Here is a 19,909-nt window from a genome sequence, read left to right as displayed (position 1 = left end):
GCATCATGAAGTAGAAAAATTATGTGGATATATTGAAGCAACATCTCAAGACATCAGTCAGGAAGTTAAAGCTTGGTCGCAAATGGACAATGACCCCAAGCATACTTCCAAAGTTGTGGCAAAATGGCTTAAGGACAGCAAAGTCAAGGTATTGGAGTGGCCATCACAAAGGCCTGACCTCAATCCTATAGAAAGTTTGTGGGCAGAACTGAAAAAGCGTGTGCGAGCAAGGAGGCCTACAAACCTGACTCAGTTACACCAGCTCTGTCAGGAGGAATGGGCCAAAATTCACCCAACTTATTGTGGGAAGCTTGTGGAAGGCTACCCGAAATGTTTGACCCAAGTTAAACAATTTAAAGGCAATGCTACCAAATACTAATTGAGTGTATGTAAACTTCTGACCCACTGAGAATGTGATTAAATAAATAAAAGCTGAAATCAATCATTCTCTCTACTATTATTCTGACATTACACATTCTTAAAATAAAGTGGTGATCCTAACTGACCTAGGACAGGTAATTTTTAAGATTAAATGTCAGGAATTGTGAAAAACTGAGTTTATATTCAACTGTATGTATATATATATACACACATATATATAAAATATGCTGTAAAAAAAGATATTCATTTGTATGCAGATCATAATGTTTCGATCCATTGCTCAGCCAAGCCTTTTCACATTTGAAGTCTGGTTTTCAAGCACTTTAGAGATCACTATTGGGTCTAAAGTTAGTGTTAAATCCAAACAAAACACATGCATTTTTCCTAGGCCCCATAAACCAGATTTCAATTAATTGTAATGACTAGTTTGAATGGTACACAAATTGAGCGAGTTCCTACAAATATCTTGTTATCTGGCCTGAAGATAAACTTTCATTTAAAAAATGTCACAGCTGGTGAAGTCGAAGTTCAAGGTTGGTTTATTTTAAAGAAACAAAGTTCTGACTTTTGTTAATAGGAAGGAAATTGTCCAGGCCATTTTAGATTATGAGGATATTATCTACCTAAACCACTAGATGCAGTTTTCCATTGTGCCCTTAGGTTTGCTACTGGGGATGATTATAAAACTCACCACTGTGTTTTGTAACAAAAAGTGGGTTGGGCCTCTTATGTAAGAGAGCAGCTTTTCTTGTGTTTATCTACAAAACACTCGTGCAGAAATGTCCTATGTATCTATCTAATTCAATTTAGACTTACAAATGACCAAACCCAGTCTCAGGCTTGGATAACACTGGAGACCCCTTCGGTCTCCACCGAGTTACGTAAAGCTGCTTTAAGTTGTTTTGCGCCATTTATGTGGAACAACTTAGAGCCCTCTGAAATGAGATGTACTGGTCCCCCTTGGTCAGTTCAGAGTACTGATCGGAAACCTCTTTTGATAAATGGGTCCGTTTTTTCTTAATGTTTTGTCATTTTGTTTATTGTATGTATTTAAATGTATTCCTGCAGGGCTCATCTGTAAAAAGAGACCCTGGTCTCAGAATGACTTCCCAGTCATAAAAAAAAATATCCTTCCACAACCATAAGACCCACCAATAATTTAATTATTTTATCAAAATAGTTTAACATGCTTTTTTACAATAATCACTGAGTCTAAGAAAAAGCATTTTTATTTTTGTATTTAACCTGAACCACACATAATACACATTCACTAATAATAACTAACTTCTTGTAGCAGGCATTATAAGAGAATGTACACAAATTAACTCAAATCTCTCAAGCACAAGCCCACATTCTAGTGAGGAGCCAGCTAATCTTTATATTCCAAGTTCAGCCAACTTGGATCTATTTGCTAGATAACAAGGTAGAACAGATGAATTGCTATGAACACAACCTTGTCTGTCTCAACTGTTTGAACAGTGTGCTAGCCCGTCCACTTTGCTCACATGTTGAAATCATGAGGACTACCTTATTTCTCAGAAATAGAACCATTTGACAATTCCTTATTTATTTATTTCACCTTTATTTAACCAGGTAGGCAAATTGAGAACACGTTCTCATTTACAATTGCGACCTGGCCAAGATAAAGCAAAGCAGTTCGACACATACAACAACACATAGTTACACATGGAGTAAAACAAACATACAGTCAATAATACAGTGAAAAATAAGTCTATATACAATGTGAGCAAGTGAGGTGAGATAAGGGAGGTGAAGGCAAACAAAATATATATATAAATAAATAAAAATATAAAAAGGCCATGGTGGCGAAGTAAATACAATATAGCAAGTTAAAAATAAAAATAAAACACTGGAATGGTTGGTTTGCAGTGGAAGAAAGTGTAAAGTAGAGATAGAAATAATGGGGTGGAAAGGAGCAAAATAAATAAATACAGTAGGTAAAGAGGTAGTTGTTTGGGATAAATTATAGATGGGCTATGTACAGGTGCAGTAATCTATGAGCTGCTCTGACAGCTGGTGCTTAAAGCTAGTGAGGGAGAATTTTTGTAGTTCGTTCCAGTCATTGGCAGCAGAGAACTGGAAGGAGAGGCGGCCAAAGGAAGAATTGGTTTTGGGGGTGACCAGAGAGATATACCTGCTGGAGCGCGTGCTACAGGTAGGTGCTGTGGTGACCAGCGAGCTGAGATAAGGGGGGACTTTACCTAGCAGGGTCTTGTAGATGACCTGGAGCCAGTGGGTTTGGCGACGAGTATGAAGCGAGGGCCAGCCAACGAGAGTGTACAGGTCGCAGTGGTAGGTAGTATATGGGGCTTTGGTGACAAAACGGATGGCACTGTGATAGACCTGTCTCTTATACACATCTAGATGTGTATAAGAGACAGGTGATAGACTGCATCCAATTTATTGAGTAGGGTTTTGGAGGCTATTTTGTAAATGACATCACCGAAGTCGAGGATTGGTAGGATGGTCAGTTTTACAAGGGTATGTTTGGCAGCATGAGTGAAGGATGCTTTGTTGCGGAATAGGAAGCCAATTCTAGATTTAACTTTGGATTGGAGATGTTTGATGTGAGTCTGGAAGGAGAGTTTACAGTCTAACCAGACACTTAGGTATTTGTAGTTGTCCACATATTCTAAGTCAGARCCGTCCAGAGTAGTGATGTTGGACAGGCGGGCAGGTGCARGCAGCGATCGGTTGAAGAGCATGCATTTAGTTTTACTTGTATTTAAGAGCAATTGGAGGCCACGGAAGGAGAGTTGTATGGCATTGAAGCTCGCCTGGAGGGTTGTTAACACAGTGTCAAAAGAAGGGCCAGAAGTATACAGAATAGTGTCGTCTGCGTAGAGGTGGATCAGAGAATCACCAGCAGCAAGAGCGACATCATTGATGTATACAGAGAAGAGTCGGTCCAAGAATTGAACCCTGTGGCACCCCCATAGAGACTGCCAGAGGCCCGGACAACAGACCCTCCGATTTGACACACTGAACTCGATCAGAGAAGTAGTTGGTGAATTATACAGTAGCGTCAGAAAGTATTCAGAGCCCTTGACTATTTCCACATTTTGTTACATTACAGCCTTATTCTGAAATGTATTATATTGTGTGTAGATCGATGAGGGGGGAAAAAACAACAATAACAAAGCAAAAACAAGTTGACATTTCTGCTAATTTATAAACATGAAAACTGAAATATCACATTTAAATAAGTATTCAGACCCTTTACTCAGTACTTTGTTGAAGCACCATTGGCAGCGATTACAGCATCGAGTCATCTTGGGTGTGACTCTACAATCTTGACAACTGTATTTGGGGAGTTTCTCCCATTCTTCTCAAGCTCTGTCAGGTTGGATGGGTAGCGTTGCTGCACAGATATTTTCAGAGCTCTTCCAGAGATGTTCGACTGGGCTCTGGCTGGCCTACTCAAGGACATTCAGAGACTTGTCTCGAAGCCAGTCCTGCGTTGTCTTGGCTGTGTGCTTAGGGTCGTTGACCTGTTGGAAGATGAACCTTCGTCCCAGTCTGAAGTCCTGAGTGCTCTGGAGCAGGTTTTCATCAAGGATCTCTGTACATTGCTCCGTTCATCATTCCCTTGATCCTGACTAGTCTCACAATACCTGCTGCTGAAAAACATCCCCACAGCATGATGCTGCCACCACCATGCTTCACCGTAGGGATGGTGCCAGGTTTCCTCCAGATGTGACCCTGGCATTCAGGGCAATGAGTTCAATCTTGGTTTCATCAGACCAGAGAATCTTGTTTCTCATGGTCTGAGAGTCTTTAAGTGCCTTTTAGCAAACTCCAAGTGGGCTGTCATGTGCCTTACACTGAGGAGTGGCTTCCGTCTGCCCACTCTACCAGAAAGGCCTGATTGGTGGAGTGCTGCAGAGATGGTTGTCCTTCTGGAAGGTTCTCCCATCTCCACAGAGGAACTCTGGAGCTCTGTCAGAGTGACCATTGGGTTCTTGGTCACCTCCCTGACCAAGGCCTTTCTCCCCCAATTGTTCAGTTTGGCCAGGTGGCCAGCTTTAGGAAGAGTCCTGGTGGTTCCAAACTTCTTCCATTTAAGAATGATCGAGGCCACTGTGTTGTTGGGGACATTAAATGCTGCAGATTTAGTTTTGGTACCCTTCCCCAGATCTAGGCCTCGACACAATTCTGTTTCGGAGCTCTACGGACCACTTCTCTATTAAAGTAAAATAATGCCTCAATGTGTTTCGGTGTCCATATGACCGATTCTGTTGGACCAAACCGCAAATGCATAAGCGAGTTGAAACTGCTTGTCAAAGAGGAAGAAGTGATCTCTTCGTTGTTGTGAGTGGCAGGGTGAGGGGCTTTGTGTGTGTATGTGTGTAAAATGGGAAGGTGCACACAGCCTACAGTCATTGAACAAAGCACAGAAGCGGCCAAGGAGACAAGACCAAAGACAACATTTGAAAAAGCAGCCAAATGCAGATTTTTTTTTTTAATATATATTTTTTTTTACTTGATTCTTACGATACAGGCATTTGGAATATAGCACAAAAACACATTTGAATTCATCTAATTAATTTGACGTATCACCGATCCCTAATTTTGATGTATTTCTAATTAACTCCATGTTTAATATGTTATCTCATGGTCCTCTACCACTCCATGTTCTGCTAGATGTTTTCTTAGACCCCCTTTCCATCTGGTCAGAAATCAAAGCCTTAGCTTATTCCTACCATTTAAGATGAAATTGTTGAAAAATGTATATCCCCGAATAAAAAATATATAAGACAGCTTTCATTTGACAAAATTGTATGCGCTCCTAAATTAACAACGTTCTGACAAAAAAATATGTGCCGAACTCAAACAGATTGAGAGAAAAAAGGGTGCTGAACCACCACACAGTAAGAAACGGGAATCTTGTCCGTCCAGGAGGAAGTATTCAGACTGCTACTTGCAGAGACAGGCCTGTGTTGCCTTCTATAGGACGGGTTGATTGTTTAGCAACAAAACCAAAACTTTTGCAACTACTTAATATGGCAAAATAGACAGGGTTGGCTTAGATTGTTGACAACATGTAGTAAACTAGATTTGTTGACAACATGTCGTAAACTATATTTCATGCAACATTTTCACAATGAGCACTAGTTCTCAGTTAGTGAATTTTAGCATAGCCGTGACTTCAGTCAAAACAAGACATGGTATCAAGAACAAGATAAAACGAGCTGAAACGAGCCACCTACAACTCCCCACATGGCAGCTTCTTGTCATTGTTGCTAGCTATCTGACCTGTCAGAATCACAACACACAGACTTCTGCCCCATTGAAGCGTGTGCATCGTTTTTGTGACGCTGTCAGGTGGTATTATACATTTTGTATTATAGATATGTAGTGGTGTAATAATGTTATATGATGTACTGTTTTATATGTAATGTAAGTGCCTTAATGTGTTTGGACCCCAGGAAGAGTAGCTACTACCTTGGCAGCAGCTAACCGGGATCCCTAATAAATACAAACCTGTCTCGTGACTCTGCTTAGAGCGCAGCAGCCCATCCACTGACTTCAAACACAGATATAGTGATGCAGATGAAAACTTTGCACCCTGGTCTTTGTGGTGCTTTAACATCAAATGAGCATGTGCTGTTCAGAAACAATGCAACAGGCCTTGGCACAGGCTGGCAAGGAAGCCCTTTCCACAAGAGACACTATATAGAGAGCAACCCTCCCTTACACAAACAAAATCCGCAAAAATTATTACATCTTCTCAAACATTTATAGGACAAGCCATTTGTAAACAGATCTATTGAAGACACATTCATCCTAATCCAACACAACAGTACATCAGCTACCCATGTGGTGCAAAAAAAAGGGTTGACTGTGTGTGTTCTTTCCCGCAGAGGAGAAAATTGCTATCAGACATGCAATTTAAAAGTCCATACTTAAACCACCAGTTAAGAGGGACAAACAACTGGTATTGCCTTCTTCAGCTTGTTGATATAAAGAATTGTTTAATTTAAATGGCATAGCTGAAAGTGCAGTGGGTCTACTCTCTGAAATCAAAACACTTATTCGCTGACTCAATATGGTTACTGTCAGCCTTAGGGCTCCAATGTTCATAAACAGCCATTGAATGGGGTGGTATGTGTGTTTTTATTTATATAGGGACACTGAGGTAAACATTACATCCAATGTCTACTAACCTAAAGATGCACCATGTGTATGAGCTCAGGTTATCCCCTTGTAATTATCCACTATGTTCTGAAGAGCAGGTAAGCCACAAGGCCAATTTAACAGGGTGTGGTTCTCTCCAAGAGCATGGAGAATAGTGGTTTACAATTACTAGTCACCACGATGACCTTGGACGAGTTTGAAATCCATTACCCACTTTGCATAATTAAACCAACTTCAATCCAAATCAGACCATCTAATCTATACACTATTAATCCAAGATGGCGTAGCAGTCAGACGTCTTTTGTCCTCGTCTTGTCGTGTCCAGGTATATATATATATATATATATATATATATTTATTTATTTTTTAGTATATTTTCTTCGCATATCTTTATATTTTTTCTAAAACTCAACTTCAAAACACTCTCCTGCAACCCGCCTCATCCAATGTGGTGCGGATCTGTTTTTTTCTAAAGTATTATTCACCTCGAATTCAGAATCCCCCAACAGAAGCTAGCCAGCTTACTAACTACTAGCTAATAGTCAGCTAACCACTGCTAGCGGTCATCAGCTAACCTTTAGCTCGGAAAGCTCTTGCCAGTTTGTACAACGTGACTCAAAAGAGAGCATACCGGACCTATTTTCTCTCCATATCCCTTGATTCCTACTGCAAGCTCTGGACAATTTCACCTGGATCTTCTTAGCTAAATAGCTGCTATCCGAGTACTGGCTAACGTCGGTCCCGGAGCAAGCAACAATTAGCCTGGAGCTAGCCCATGCTAGGCCTTTTCTCCCAGCTAGCTAAAAGAGGCCCATCAGCCACTCCTGGGCTACAATACCCGGACCCCTTCTACTGCCGGTACGGGACACGGAACCCCACCGATCCTTCACGACTGGACTAAACTGCTCGAGGGGGTACTCAACTGGCCTCTACATCGCGACCACCCCTGAATGCCCATCCGATAGCCGCGGCTCGCTAGCTGTCTAGAGCATAATGGACTGTTAGCTGTAGAGATCCATCTGCCAATTTCTTGGGCCACTATACCTATTTTGCCAATTGGACTTGGACCCCTCTGCTACTCGGAACCTTACCAATCCATCACGACGTCACTGCACGCGGAGGCCAAAACAGACTTTCCTCCGTCGAGACGTCCCTCTAAGGCCCTTCTGCTAGCTTGCTATCCCCGGCCTTCTAGCTGTCTGAATCGCCGTGTCTCCAGCCAGCCCAACCACTCACTGGACCCCTATTGATCACCCGGCTACGCATGCCTCTCCCTAATATCAATATGCCTTGTCCATTACTGTCCTGGTTAGTGATTATTGTCTTATTTCACTGTAGAGCCTCTAGCCCTGCTCAACATGCCTTAACCTACCATTTAGTTCCACCTCCCACATATGCGGTGACATCACCTGGTTTAAACGTCTCTAGAGACAATATCTCATCATTACTCAATGCCTAGGTTTACCTCAAATGCACTCACATCCTACAACACCTCTGTCCGTACATTATGCCTTGAATCTATTCTCTCACGCCCAGAAACCTGCTCCTTTTACTCTCTGCTCTGAACGCACTAAACGACCAGTCCTGATAGCCTTTAGCCGTACCCTCATCCTACTCTGGTGATGTAGAGGTTAATCCAGGCCCTGCAGTGCCTAGCTCCACTCCTACTCCCCAGGTGCTCTCATTTGTTGACTTCTGTAACTGTAAAAGCCTTGGTTTCATGCATGTTAACATTAGAAGCCTCCTCCCTAAGTATGTTTTATTCACTGCTTTAGCACACTCTGACAACCCGGATGTCCTAGCCGTGTCTGAATCCTGGCTTAGGAAGTCCACCAAAAACCCTGAAATGTCCATCCCTAACTATAACATTCTCCAACAAGATAGAACTGCCAAAGGGGGCGGTGTTGCAATCTACTGCAGAGATAGCCTGCAGAGTTCTGTCTTACTATCCAGGTCGGTACCCAAACAATTCGAACTTCTACTTTTAAAAATCCATCTTTCCAGAAACAAGTCTCTCACTGTTGCCGCATGCTATAGACCACCCTCTGCCCCCAGCTGTGCCCTGGACACCATATGTGAATTGATTGCCCCCCATCTATCATCAAAGCTTGTGCTGCTAGGTGACCTAAACTGTGACATAATTAACACCCCGGCCATCCTACAATCTAAGCTTGATGCCCTCAATCTCACACAAATTATCAATGAACCCACCACGTACAACCCCAAATCCGTAAACAGGGGCACCCTCATAGATATCATCCTAACTAACTTGGCCTCCAAATACACCTCTGCTGTTTTCAACCAAGATCTCAGCGATCACTGCCTCATTGCCTGCATCCGTAAATGGGTCTGCGGTCAAACGACCACCCCTCATCACTGTCAAACGCTCCCTAAAACACTTCAGTGAGCAGGCCTTTCTAATCGACCTGGCCCGGGTATCCTGGAAGGATATTGACCTCATCCCGTCAGTAGAGGATGCCTGGTTATTCTTTAAAAGTGCCTTCCTCATCATCTTAAAAAAGCATGCCCCATTCAAAGAAATGTAGAACTAGGAACAGATATAGCCCTTGGTTCTTGACCAGCACAAAAACATCCTGTGGCGTTCTGCATTAGCATCGAACAGCCCCTGTGATATGCAACTTTTCAGGGAAGTTAGGAACAAATACACACAGGCAGTTAGGAAAGCTAAGCCTAGCTTTTTCAAGCAGAAATTTGCATCCTGTAGCACAAACTCAAAAAAGTTCTGGGACACTGTAAAGTCCAAGGAGAACAAGAGCACCTCCTACCAGCTTCCCACTGCACTGAGGCTAGGAAACACTGATCACTGATAAATCCACTATAACTGAGAATTTCAATAAGCATTTTTCTACGGCTGGCCATGCTTTCCACCTGGCTATCCCTACCCCGGTCAATAGCCCTGCGCTCCCCACAGCAACTTGCCCAAACCTCCCCCACTTCTCCTTCACCCAAATCCAGATAGCTGATGTGCTGAAAGAGCTGCAAAATCTGGAGCCCTACAAATCAGCCGGGCCAGACAATCTGGACCCCCTCTTTCAAACATTATCTGCCGAAATTGTTGCAACCCTTATTACTAGCCTGTTCAACCTCTCGTATCGTCTAAGAATCCCATAGATTGGAAAGCTGCCGCGGTCATACCCCTCTTCAAAGGGGGATACACTCTGGACCCAAACTGCTACAGACCTATATCTATACTACCCTGCCTTTCTAAGGCTTTCGACTCAGTTAATCACAACATTCTTATTGGCAGACTCAACTGCCTTGGTTTCTCAAATGACTGCCTCGCCTGGTTCACCAACTACATCTTCGATAGAGTTCAGTATGTCAAATCTGAGTGCCTGTTGTCCGGACCTCTGGCAATCTCTATGGGGGTGCCACAGGGTTCAATTCTCGGGCCGACTCTCTTCTCTGTATACATCAATGATGTCGCTCTTGCTGCTGGTGATTCTCTGATCCACCTCTACGCAGACGACGCCCTTCTGTATACCTCTGGCCCTTCTTTGGACACTGTGTTAACAACCCTCCAGGCGAGCTTCAATGCCATACAACTCTCCTTCCGTGGCCTCCAACTGCTCTTAAATGCAAGTAAAACTAAATGCATGCCCTTCAACCGATCGCTGCCTGCACCTGCCCGCCCGTCCAGCATCACTACTCTGGACGGTTCTGACTTAGAATATGTGGACAACTACAAATACCTAGGTGTCTGGTTAGACTGTAAACTCTCCTTCCAGACTCACATTAAATATCTCCAATCCAAAATTAAATCTAGAATCGGCTTCCTATTTCGCAACAAAGCATCCTTCACTCATGCTGCCAAACATACCCTGGTAAAACTGACCATCCTACCGATCCTCGACTTCGGCTATGTCATTTACAAAATAGCCTCCAACACTCTACTCAACAAATTGGATGCAGTCTATCACAGTGCCATCCATTGCTATGCCAAAGCCCCATATACTACCCACCACTGCGACCTGTACGCTCTCATTGGCTGGCACTCGCTTCATACTCGTCGCCAAACCCACTGGCTCCAGGTCATCTACAAGTCTCTGCTAGGTAAAGCCCCGCCTTATCTCAGCTCACTGGTCACCATAGCAGCACCCACCCGTAGTACGCGCTCCAGCAGGTATATCTCACTGGTCACCCCCAAAGCTAATTCTTCCTTTGGCCGCATTGCCTTCCTGTTCTCTGCTGCCAATGACTGGAACGAACTGCAAAAACTGGTGGTTTTTAATCACCAAAGCTGGAGACTCTTTCCTCCCTCACTAGCTTTAAGCACCAGCTGTCAGAGCAGCTCACAGATCACTGCACTTGTAAATATCTCATCTGTAAAGAGCCCATCCAATCTACCTCATCCCCATACTCTATTTATTTATCTTGCTCCTTTGCACCCCAGTATCTCTACTTGCACATTCATCTTCTGCACATTCTACCATTCCAGTGTTTAATTGCCATATTGTAATTACTTCGCCACCATGGCCTATTTATTGCCTTACCCCTCTTATCCTACCTCATTTGCAAACGTTGTATATAGATTTTTCTACTGTATTATTGACTGTATGTTTGTTTATTCCATGTGTAACTCTGTGTTGTTGTATGTGTCGAACTGCTTTGCTTTATCTTGACCAGGTCGCAGTTGCAAATGAGAACTTGTTCTCAACTAGCCTACCTGGTTAAATAAAGGTGAGAAAAAAAAAGAAAAACAACAAACAAAGACAGAATGTTCAGCTGGAACGACAGCACAAGCCCTACATGAATCCAATCCACACATTCAGTTGAATCGTTCCAATATTGTTCTATATTTAGATGGATCATTCCCATTACTGAATTCATAGACCTCAAATGTGCCTATACCGTCCACTCTGATGAGAGCAATGTCTGATAACTGCATCGTAAAATCCAATAGTCTTGTTGATGCTACCAAATGACGCATGTCCCAGCTGCCTGAAAGAGGTTGAGTATCTCCAGCTCCCTGAGGGTAAAACGCAGCATCTCTGTGCCACCTGTAACTCAAACTCGAGAACCCCCAGCAACAGGTATGGGTCTCTGAAGAACAGCCCAGCTAAAACGAGGATAATAAGACCTGCAAGATGGGGTGAGACCTGACGACAGAACAACACCGACAGAACAACAGGACAACAGCTTTGATTGCCATTCCCTCCCATGTGTTTTAAAGAGCACTTTGTAAAAGAATGAGGGATGATAGGAAAATATATGCAACGATCGRGGGGGGGGGGGGGGGGGCGTCCAGCTGTGAGAGCAGGTTTATGGCCATGGCTTCCTCTGTCGATTCAGCTGTGAATGTGAACACGTTCACATGACTCAAGGTAAGGGGCTGGTTGGTCCCTAGTGTAAAACCATGCCACATTTGCCACATTAGTAGGTAAGCTACATCAGTCGTATCAATCTTATCTGTGTTCTGAAATAGTCATCAATGAATTGTAAATTGTTTTTCCCACAGTGGGCAACTGTCCATCTACTTTGATGGCAAACTAACACATTTTTGAAACTGTCAAAACATTCTCCATGCAGTTTCCCAGACCGATCTTGAGTAGTAAAAATGGACACACTGGTAGTCACAGACTTTGGACGGTCTGGAACAGATGGGTATCATGCAAAGATAAAGCAATGAGTTCAAACAGTCACACTCACCTACCCATGGGGCAATCCTTTCCTGCTATGGAAGAGGAGATAAAGAAAACACTGAACAAACACCACAAGACGATGCAGACCACAGCAGCAGGAAGTGTCAGGGAAGTAAAAGGAGGAAAAGTAAAAGGAAATCACAGAAGAAAAAGTAGAATGTGTCCAAAGGAGGATATTGAAACCAGAACAAGCCAGGAGCCAGGGACCCCTAAACACACCAGACAGAAATCTGCACCCAGATAAACCAGGCTAAAGAAGATTAAACCAGGCAGTGTGTTTAAAGCAGCCTTTCCCAAACAGGTGCATGTTTAGGTTTTTGCACTAGCACTTAACAGCTGATTCAAATAATCAACTCATCCTCAAGTTTTGATGAATTGAATCAGCTGTGTAGTGTTAGGTAAAAAACCAATATGTGCACCCCTTGGGGTTAGCAGGACTGAGTTTGGGACACGCTGGTTTAAAGAACTTAAGAAAAGACCCATGGCATGGAACTCTGACAACCTCCCAACATACCTTCCAGGCTCTACATCATACACTAAAACCACACACCCAGCTACTGGTGGTGACTTCACTTGTCAAACAAACTACAGTAAATTACACATAGGTATCATGAATTATGATGGCTGTAATTTTGTCCATAATATCCTGTAGCCTATGTGTACATAATTCTATCCATAAGGCTGTTTCTTGTTGTGCTTGTGCACAGAGAGCCCAGACAAGACATCTGTTCCCAGATTAGACCAGTGTGTTTAAGAGCAGAGGCTTAAGACCTGGTGGCGTGGAACATTGAAGGTTACCAGACTCAACCAATTAGGCTTCAAAACTTCAAACCCAGTCACTTACTGAGACTATAATATACTGGCTGTACATCCTATAAGATGAAGGGTAAAATAGGGCATTGTAGCAGAATAACTAGCGGGCTGCTCGTTGCAGTATTGTGTGAAAATGCTTGTTGCAGAATTGTAATTAATGAAAGAATATCTAGTAGACAAGACTGTCTGTTCCTAGGCCGTCATTGAAAATAAGAATTTGTTCTTAACTGACTTGCCTAGTTAAGTAAAGCTAAAAAAAACTGCATTCTCTGTAAGCACTACACACAGTCAGACATTATGGGCCAGTTTTCAGGACAAAGGTAAGGCCTAGTCCTGGACTAAAATAATCTTCATGTGCAAGTCTCTTAAATACATCATCCTTTATATGAAATTTGCTAATGGAAGACTCCAGATCAGTCCACGGAAATTATTCCACAAGGGAATAGATGCCAAGATTGTCATAAATACCATATGAGTTCAAGGACACTGTGTGAAACCAAAGGATGGATAATACACTATATAAATACACAAAAGGTATGTTGACACCCCTTCAAATTCGTGGATTCTGCTATTTCAGCCACACAAGTTGCTGACAGGTGTAATAAATCGAGCATACAGCCATGTAATCTCCAGAGACAAACATTGGCAGCTGAATGGCTCGTACTGAAGACCTCAGTGACTTTCAATGTGGCACCAGGACCGCCAAGTGTTGAAGCGCATAATGCGTAAAATTCCTCTGTTCTCAGTTGCAATACTCACTACCGAGTTCCAAACGGCCGCTGGGAGCAACTGTTCGTCGGAAGCTTCATGAAATGGGTTTCCATGTCCGAGCAGCCGCAAGCCTAAGATCACCATGCGCAATGCCAAGCGCCGGCTGGAGTGATGAAAGGTCGTCGCCATTGGACTCTGGAGCAGTGGAAACGCCTCGTCTTTAGTGATGAATCACGCTTCACCATCTGGAAGTCCGACGGATGAGTCTGGGTTTAGCGGATGCCAGGAGAACGCTACCTGCCCCAATGCATAGTGCCAAATGTAAAGTTTGGTGGAGGAGGAATAATGGTCTCTGGCTGTTTCATGGTTAGGGCTAGGCCCCTTAGTTCCAGTGAAGGGAAATCTAAACGCTACAGCATACAATGACATTCTAGACGATTCTATGTTTCTAACTTTGTGGCAACAGGTTGGGGAAGGCCCTTCCCTGTTTCAGCATGACAATGCCCCCCGTGCTCGAAGCGAGGGCCATACAGAAATGGTTTGTCGAGATCGGCGTGAAAGAACTGACCTGCACAGAGCCCTGACCTCAACCCCATCGAACACCTTTGGGATTGGAACGCCAACTACGGGCCTAATACCCTGACCTCACTAATGCTCTTGTGGCTGAATGGAAGAAAGTCCCAGCAGCAATGTTCCAACATCTAGTGGAAAGCCTTCCCAGAACAGTGGAGGCTGTTATAGCAGCAAAAGGGGAGGACCAACTCCCTATTCATGTGCATGATTTTGGAATGAATTGTTCGACAAGCATGTGTCCACATACTTTTGGTCATGTTGTGTATATGATAATGAATGATGAAGAGATGAGAGAAAATATAACAGTGGCTGGTGTAGGATACTTACTGAGTCGTAATCGGAGACCAAGCCAACTCCTTGGCGGTGACTTGTGCTGTAGAACTGAATTCATGGTCCACTTGTTTGGAACCATTTAAGTCCTGTTTTTGGTTCTTCTCCTGAAAACTCACCAACAACACACCCCGGAAAAGATCACCTATGGTTGGTCGTCTTCATGTCTGTTCTCAATGAATGGTAGATTCCGATGGTCTGGTCTTGAAGTTTGCATTTAACTGTAATGTGTCATTTTATCACTCTCCATTTCGCCTAAAACCACTGTCGTTCTTTTTTGGAACGCCGTGCGTGCTCGTGTATTCGTTCTCTGTGGATAGATTAGCTTGAGAGCACTGCAGTCAACCTGCTAAAAAACAATGCATTGAAATAATAATAAACTAACCTGTCAGACGGCTGACTCAGTCTTCCCCCAAAATGGAATAGGCTAATGGCTGACTGGTGCAGAATAGGTCTCACGCAAGTAATAAACACCGCCTAAAGGTAAATTCTGCAATATGACAAAAGGACACGCTGTAATGGTTTACTCCACTATGCAGCAGTAACCCGTTGCTGCACGAAAATCATTATTTTCGACGTCGTAAATAGGCTTGAATTGTCCAACCACCGTAGCATTCATCCCTCCCTCTCACCAGCTCACGATAATAAGACTATTTATTTTAATCGTCCATTATACCATAGGTGAAAGAAGCACCGACTACTCTGTTGCAACTTTCGTCCACAGACTTCTTCTATATTGCATTCGCAGCAGGGGAAGCAACTTGAAGTCGGCAACGTAATTCCCCGCCTAGTCTCACAGTCTGTCCCTCCGATTTTCAACCATCAAAAAAAACTCTTCCATTCATTCAGGCCACATTCTAGTCTTTCCCTTTAAAAGTTGGTAGAATGTTGCAGCTAGGGGCGCCAAAGAGAGCATACGTCATTTGATTGTAGCATTGTTAACAAAGACAGTGTAGAAAAACATACAATGTTTCCCTTTAAACAATAAATAATGTTTCAATAATCAGATATTGTTAAATTGAATCAAACATTCCTTTAGCTTTAATGGTCTCTATAGCAAGGGATACATTTTGATATATGCAATTGTGCCTTGATTGATTGGCCCTTACTTGATTAGTCTAGTCACAGGGTTCCCCAAACTCGGTCCTGGGGCCACCCATGGGTGCACATTTTGGTTTTTGCCCTATAGCTCATCAAGCTTTGATTATTTGAATCAGCTGTGTAGTGCTAGGGCAAAATCCAAAATATGCACCAATAAAATGGCGCCGAAAGAAATGACAGCAGTTTTACGGACGTCGAACCAATTGTGCTATTATATGTTTTTTTTCGTGTTATTTATAACTTATTTTGTACATAATGTTTCTGCCACCATATCTTACAGCAAAAGAGAACTTCTGGATATCAGGACAGCGATCACTCACCTCGGATTAGACAATGATTTTTTCTTCAACAAGCAGGAAGCACAGGATATACTGCGAACACCCGACAAGGCTGACATTCCCATTAATGGCAAGAGAAAGAGACACAGGCACAGAGGACACAGAGCAGGGTGCCTCTTATTAAATCCTCTCTGGGATAGGGGGCAGTATTTTCACGTCCAGATGAAAAGCGTTCCCAAAGTCAACTGCCTGCTACTCAGGCCCAGAAGCTAGGATATACATATAATTAGTAGATTTGGATAGAAAATACTCTGAAGTTTTTAAAACTGTTAGAATAATGTCTGTGAGTATAACAGAACTGATTTGGCAGGCGAAACCCCGAGCACAATCCATCCAGGGGGGGAAAAATTGATGGCCCAGATTGCAGGATCTGGAGAAGGAGAGTGGGAAAGGTGCCTTTACCGTCAATATTACTCGCTAAAGTTTAATAATTGGACAATAAATTAGACAAGGTACGATCACGAATATCCTACCAACGGGACATCAAAAACTGTAACATCTTATGTTTCACGGAATCGTGGCTGAATGATGACATGGATATTCAGCTGGCAGGATATATGCTGCACTGGCTAGATAGAACAGCACACTCTATTAAGACGAGGGGGGGTGGGGCCGTCTGTGCATATTTGTAAACAACAGCTGGTGCACGAAATCTAAGGAAGTCTCTAGATTTTGCTCACCTGAAGTAGAGTATCTTATGATAAACTGTAGACCACACTATTTGCCAAGAGAGTTTTCATCTATACTTTTCGTGGCTGTTTATTTACCACCACAGATGGACGCTGGCACTAAGACCTCACTCAGTCAGCTGTATAAGGAAATAAGCAAACAGGAAACCGCTCACCCAGAGGCGGTGCTCCTAACTTTAATGCAGGTAAACTTAAATCTGTTTTACCTAACGCAACCAGAGGGAGAAACATTATAGATCATCTGTACTCCACACACAGACACACGTACAAAGCTCTCCCTCGCCCTCCATTTGGTAAATCTGACCACAATTCTATCCTCCTGCTTACAAGCAAAAATTAAAGCAGGAAGCACCAGTGACTCGGTCAATACAAAGGTGGTCAGATGAAGCAGATGCTAAACTACAGGACTGTTTTGCTATCACAGACTGGAATATGTTCCGGTATTCTTCCGATTGCATTGAGGAGTACACCACATCAGTCACTGGCTTTATCAATAAGTGCATCGAGGACGTAGTCCCCACAGTGACTGTACGTACATACTCCAACCAGAAGCCATGGATTACAGGCAACATTCGCACTGAGCTAAAGAGTAGAGCTGCCGCTTTCAAGGTGCAGGACCCTAACCCGGAAGCTTATAAGAAATCCTGCAATGCCCTCCGACGAACCATCAAACAGGCAAAGCGTCAATACAGGGCTAAGATTGAATCGTACTACACTGGCTCCGACGCTCGTCTTATGTGGCAGGGCTTGTAAACTATTACAGACTACAAAGGGAAGCACAGCCGCGAGCTGCCCAGTGACATGAGCCAATCAGACAAGCTAAATCACTTCTATGCTCGCTTCGAGTTAAGCAACACTGAGGCATGCATTAAGGAGCGACTGTGTGATCACGCTCTCTGTAGACGACGTGAGTAAGACCTTTAAACAGGTCAACATTCACAAGGCCACGGGGCCAGACGGATTAGCATGACGTGTGCGCCGGGCATGTGCTGACCAACTGGCAGGTGTCTTCACTGACATTTTCAACATGTCCCTGATGGAGTCTGTAATACCAACATGTTTCAAGCAGACCACCATAGTCCCTGTACCCAAGAACACTAAGGTAACCTGCTTAAATGACTACAGACCCGTAGCACTCACGTCCGTAGCCATGAAGTGCTTTGAAAGGCTGGTAATGGCTCACATCAACACCATTATTCCAGAAACCCTTGACCCACTCCAATTTGCATACCGTCCAAACAGATCCACAGATGATGCAATCTCTATTGCACTCCACACTGCCCTTTCCCACCTGGACAAAAGGAACACCTACGTAAGAATGCTATTCATTGACTACAGCTCAGCGTTTAACACCATAGTACCCTCAAAGCTCATCACTAAGCTAAGGATCCTGGGACTAAACTCCTCCCTCTGCAACTGGATCCTGGACTTCCTGACGGGCCGCCCCCAGGTGGTGAGTGTAGGTAGCAACACATCTGCCATGCTGATCCCTAACACTGGAGGCCCTCAGGGGTGCGTTCACCCACGACTGTGTGGCCAGGTATGAATCCAACACCATCATTAAGTTTTCAGACGACACAACAGTGGTAGGCCTGATCACCGACAACGACGAGACAGCCTATAGGGGAGGAGGTCAGAAACCTGGCCGGGTGGTGCCAGAACATCAACCTCTCCCTCAACGTAACCAAGACTAAGGAGATGATTGTGGATTACAGGAAAAGGAGTACCGAGCACACCCCCATTCTCATCAACGGGGCTGTAGTGGAGCAGGTTGAGAGCTTCAAGATCCTTGGTGTCCACATCACCAACAAACTAGAATGGTCCAAACACATCAAGACAGTCATAAAGAGGGCACGACAAAGCCTATTCCCCCTCAGGAAACTAAAAAGATTTGGCATGGGTCCTCAGATCCTCAAAAGGTTCTACAGCTGCAACATCGAGAGCTTCCTGACTGGTTGCATCACTGCCTGGTACGGCAACTGCTCAGCTTCCGACCACAAGGCACTACAGAGGGTAGTGCGTACGGCCCAGTACATCATTGGGGCTAAGCTGCCTGCCATCCATCCAGGACCTCTACACCAGGTGGTGTCAGAGGAAGGCCCTAAAAATTGTCAAAGACCCCACCCACCCCAGTCATAGACTGTTCTCTCTACTACCACATGGCAAGCGGTACCGGAGCGACAAGTCTAGGACCAAAAGGCATCTCAACAGCTTTTACCCCCAAGCCATAAGACTCCTGAACAGGTAATCAAATGGCTACCCGGAGTATTTGCATTGTGTGCCCCCCCCTAACGCCTCTTTACACTGCTACTACTCTCTGTTTACCATATATGCATAGTCACTTTAACTATACATTCATGTACATACTTCCTCAATTAGCCCGACTAACCGGTGCCCCCACACATTGGCTACCTGGACTATCTGCATTGTGTCCCGCCACCCGCCACCCACCACCCGCCAACCCCTCTAATACGCTACTGCTGCTCTCTGTTTATCATATATACATAGTCACTTTAACCATACCTACATGTACATACTACCTCAATTAGCCCGATTAACCGGTGCCTGTATGTAGCCTCGCTACTGTATATAGCCTTGCTACTGTTATTATTCACTGTCTTTTTACTGTTGTTTCTTATTTCCTTATCTATTGTTCACCTAATTTAAAACTGCACTGTTGGTTAGGGCCTGTAATTCAGCATTTCACTGTAAGGTATACAGTGGGGCAAAAAAGTATTTAGTCAGCCACCAATTGTGCAAGTTCTCCCACTTAAAAAGATGAGAGAGGCCTGTAATTTTCATCATAGGTACACTTCAACTATGACAGACAAAATGAGAAAAAAAAATCCAGAAAATCACATTGTAGGATTTTTAATGAATTTATTTGCAAATTATGGTGGAAAATAAGTATTTGGTCACCTACAAACAAGCAATTTCTGGCTCTCACAGACCTGTAACTTCTTCTTTAAGAGGCTCCTCTGTCCTCCACTCGTTACCTGTATTATGGCACCTGTTTGAACTTGTTATCCGTATAAAAGACACCTGTCCACAACCTCAAACAGTCACACTCCAAACTCCACTATGGCCAAGACCAAAGAGCTGTCAAAGGACACCAGAAACAAAATTGTAGACCTGCACCAGGCTGGGAAGA

The 19,909-nt window shown here is 43.7% G+C and overlaps 1 protein-coding gene across 1 annotated transcript in view; it reads right to left on the bottom strand.

The window, feature by feature from the left end:
• Positions 1–15,465, bottom strand: part of LOC111966740 (pleckstrin homology domain-containing family G member 5) — a 110,262-nt gene extending 94,797 nt beyond the window's left edge. Inside the window, exon 1 of the mRNA XM_023991640.2 lies at positions 14,628–15,465. Within this exon, the coding sequence (XP_023847408.1) occupies positions 14,628–14,712 (85 nt within the window). The 5' untranslated portion in view covers positions 14,713–15,465. The remainder of the gene's footprint in view (positions 1–14,627) is intronic.
• Between the last annotated feature and the right edge of the window lie 4,444 nt (positions 15,466–19,909).

This window comes from Salvelinus sp. IW2-2015, linkage group LG7, assembly GCF_002910315.2.
Source record: "Salvelinus sp. IW2-2015 linkage group LG7, ASM291031v2, whole genome shotgun sequence".
Classification (NCBI taxonomy): domain Eukaryota; kingdom Metazoa; phylum Chordata; class Actinopteri; order Salmoniformes; family Salmonidae; genus Salvelinus; species Salvelinus sp. IW2-2015.
The sequence above is the reverse complement of the archived record's forward strand: the minus strand, read 5'-3'. Positions and strand labels throughout refer to the sequence as shown.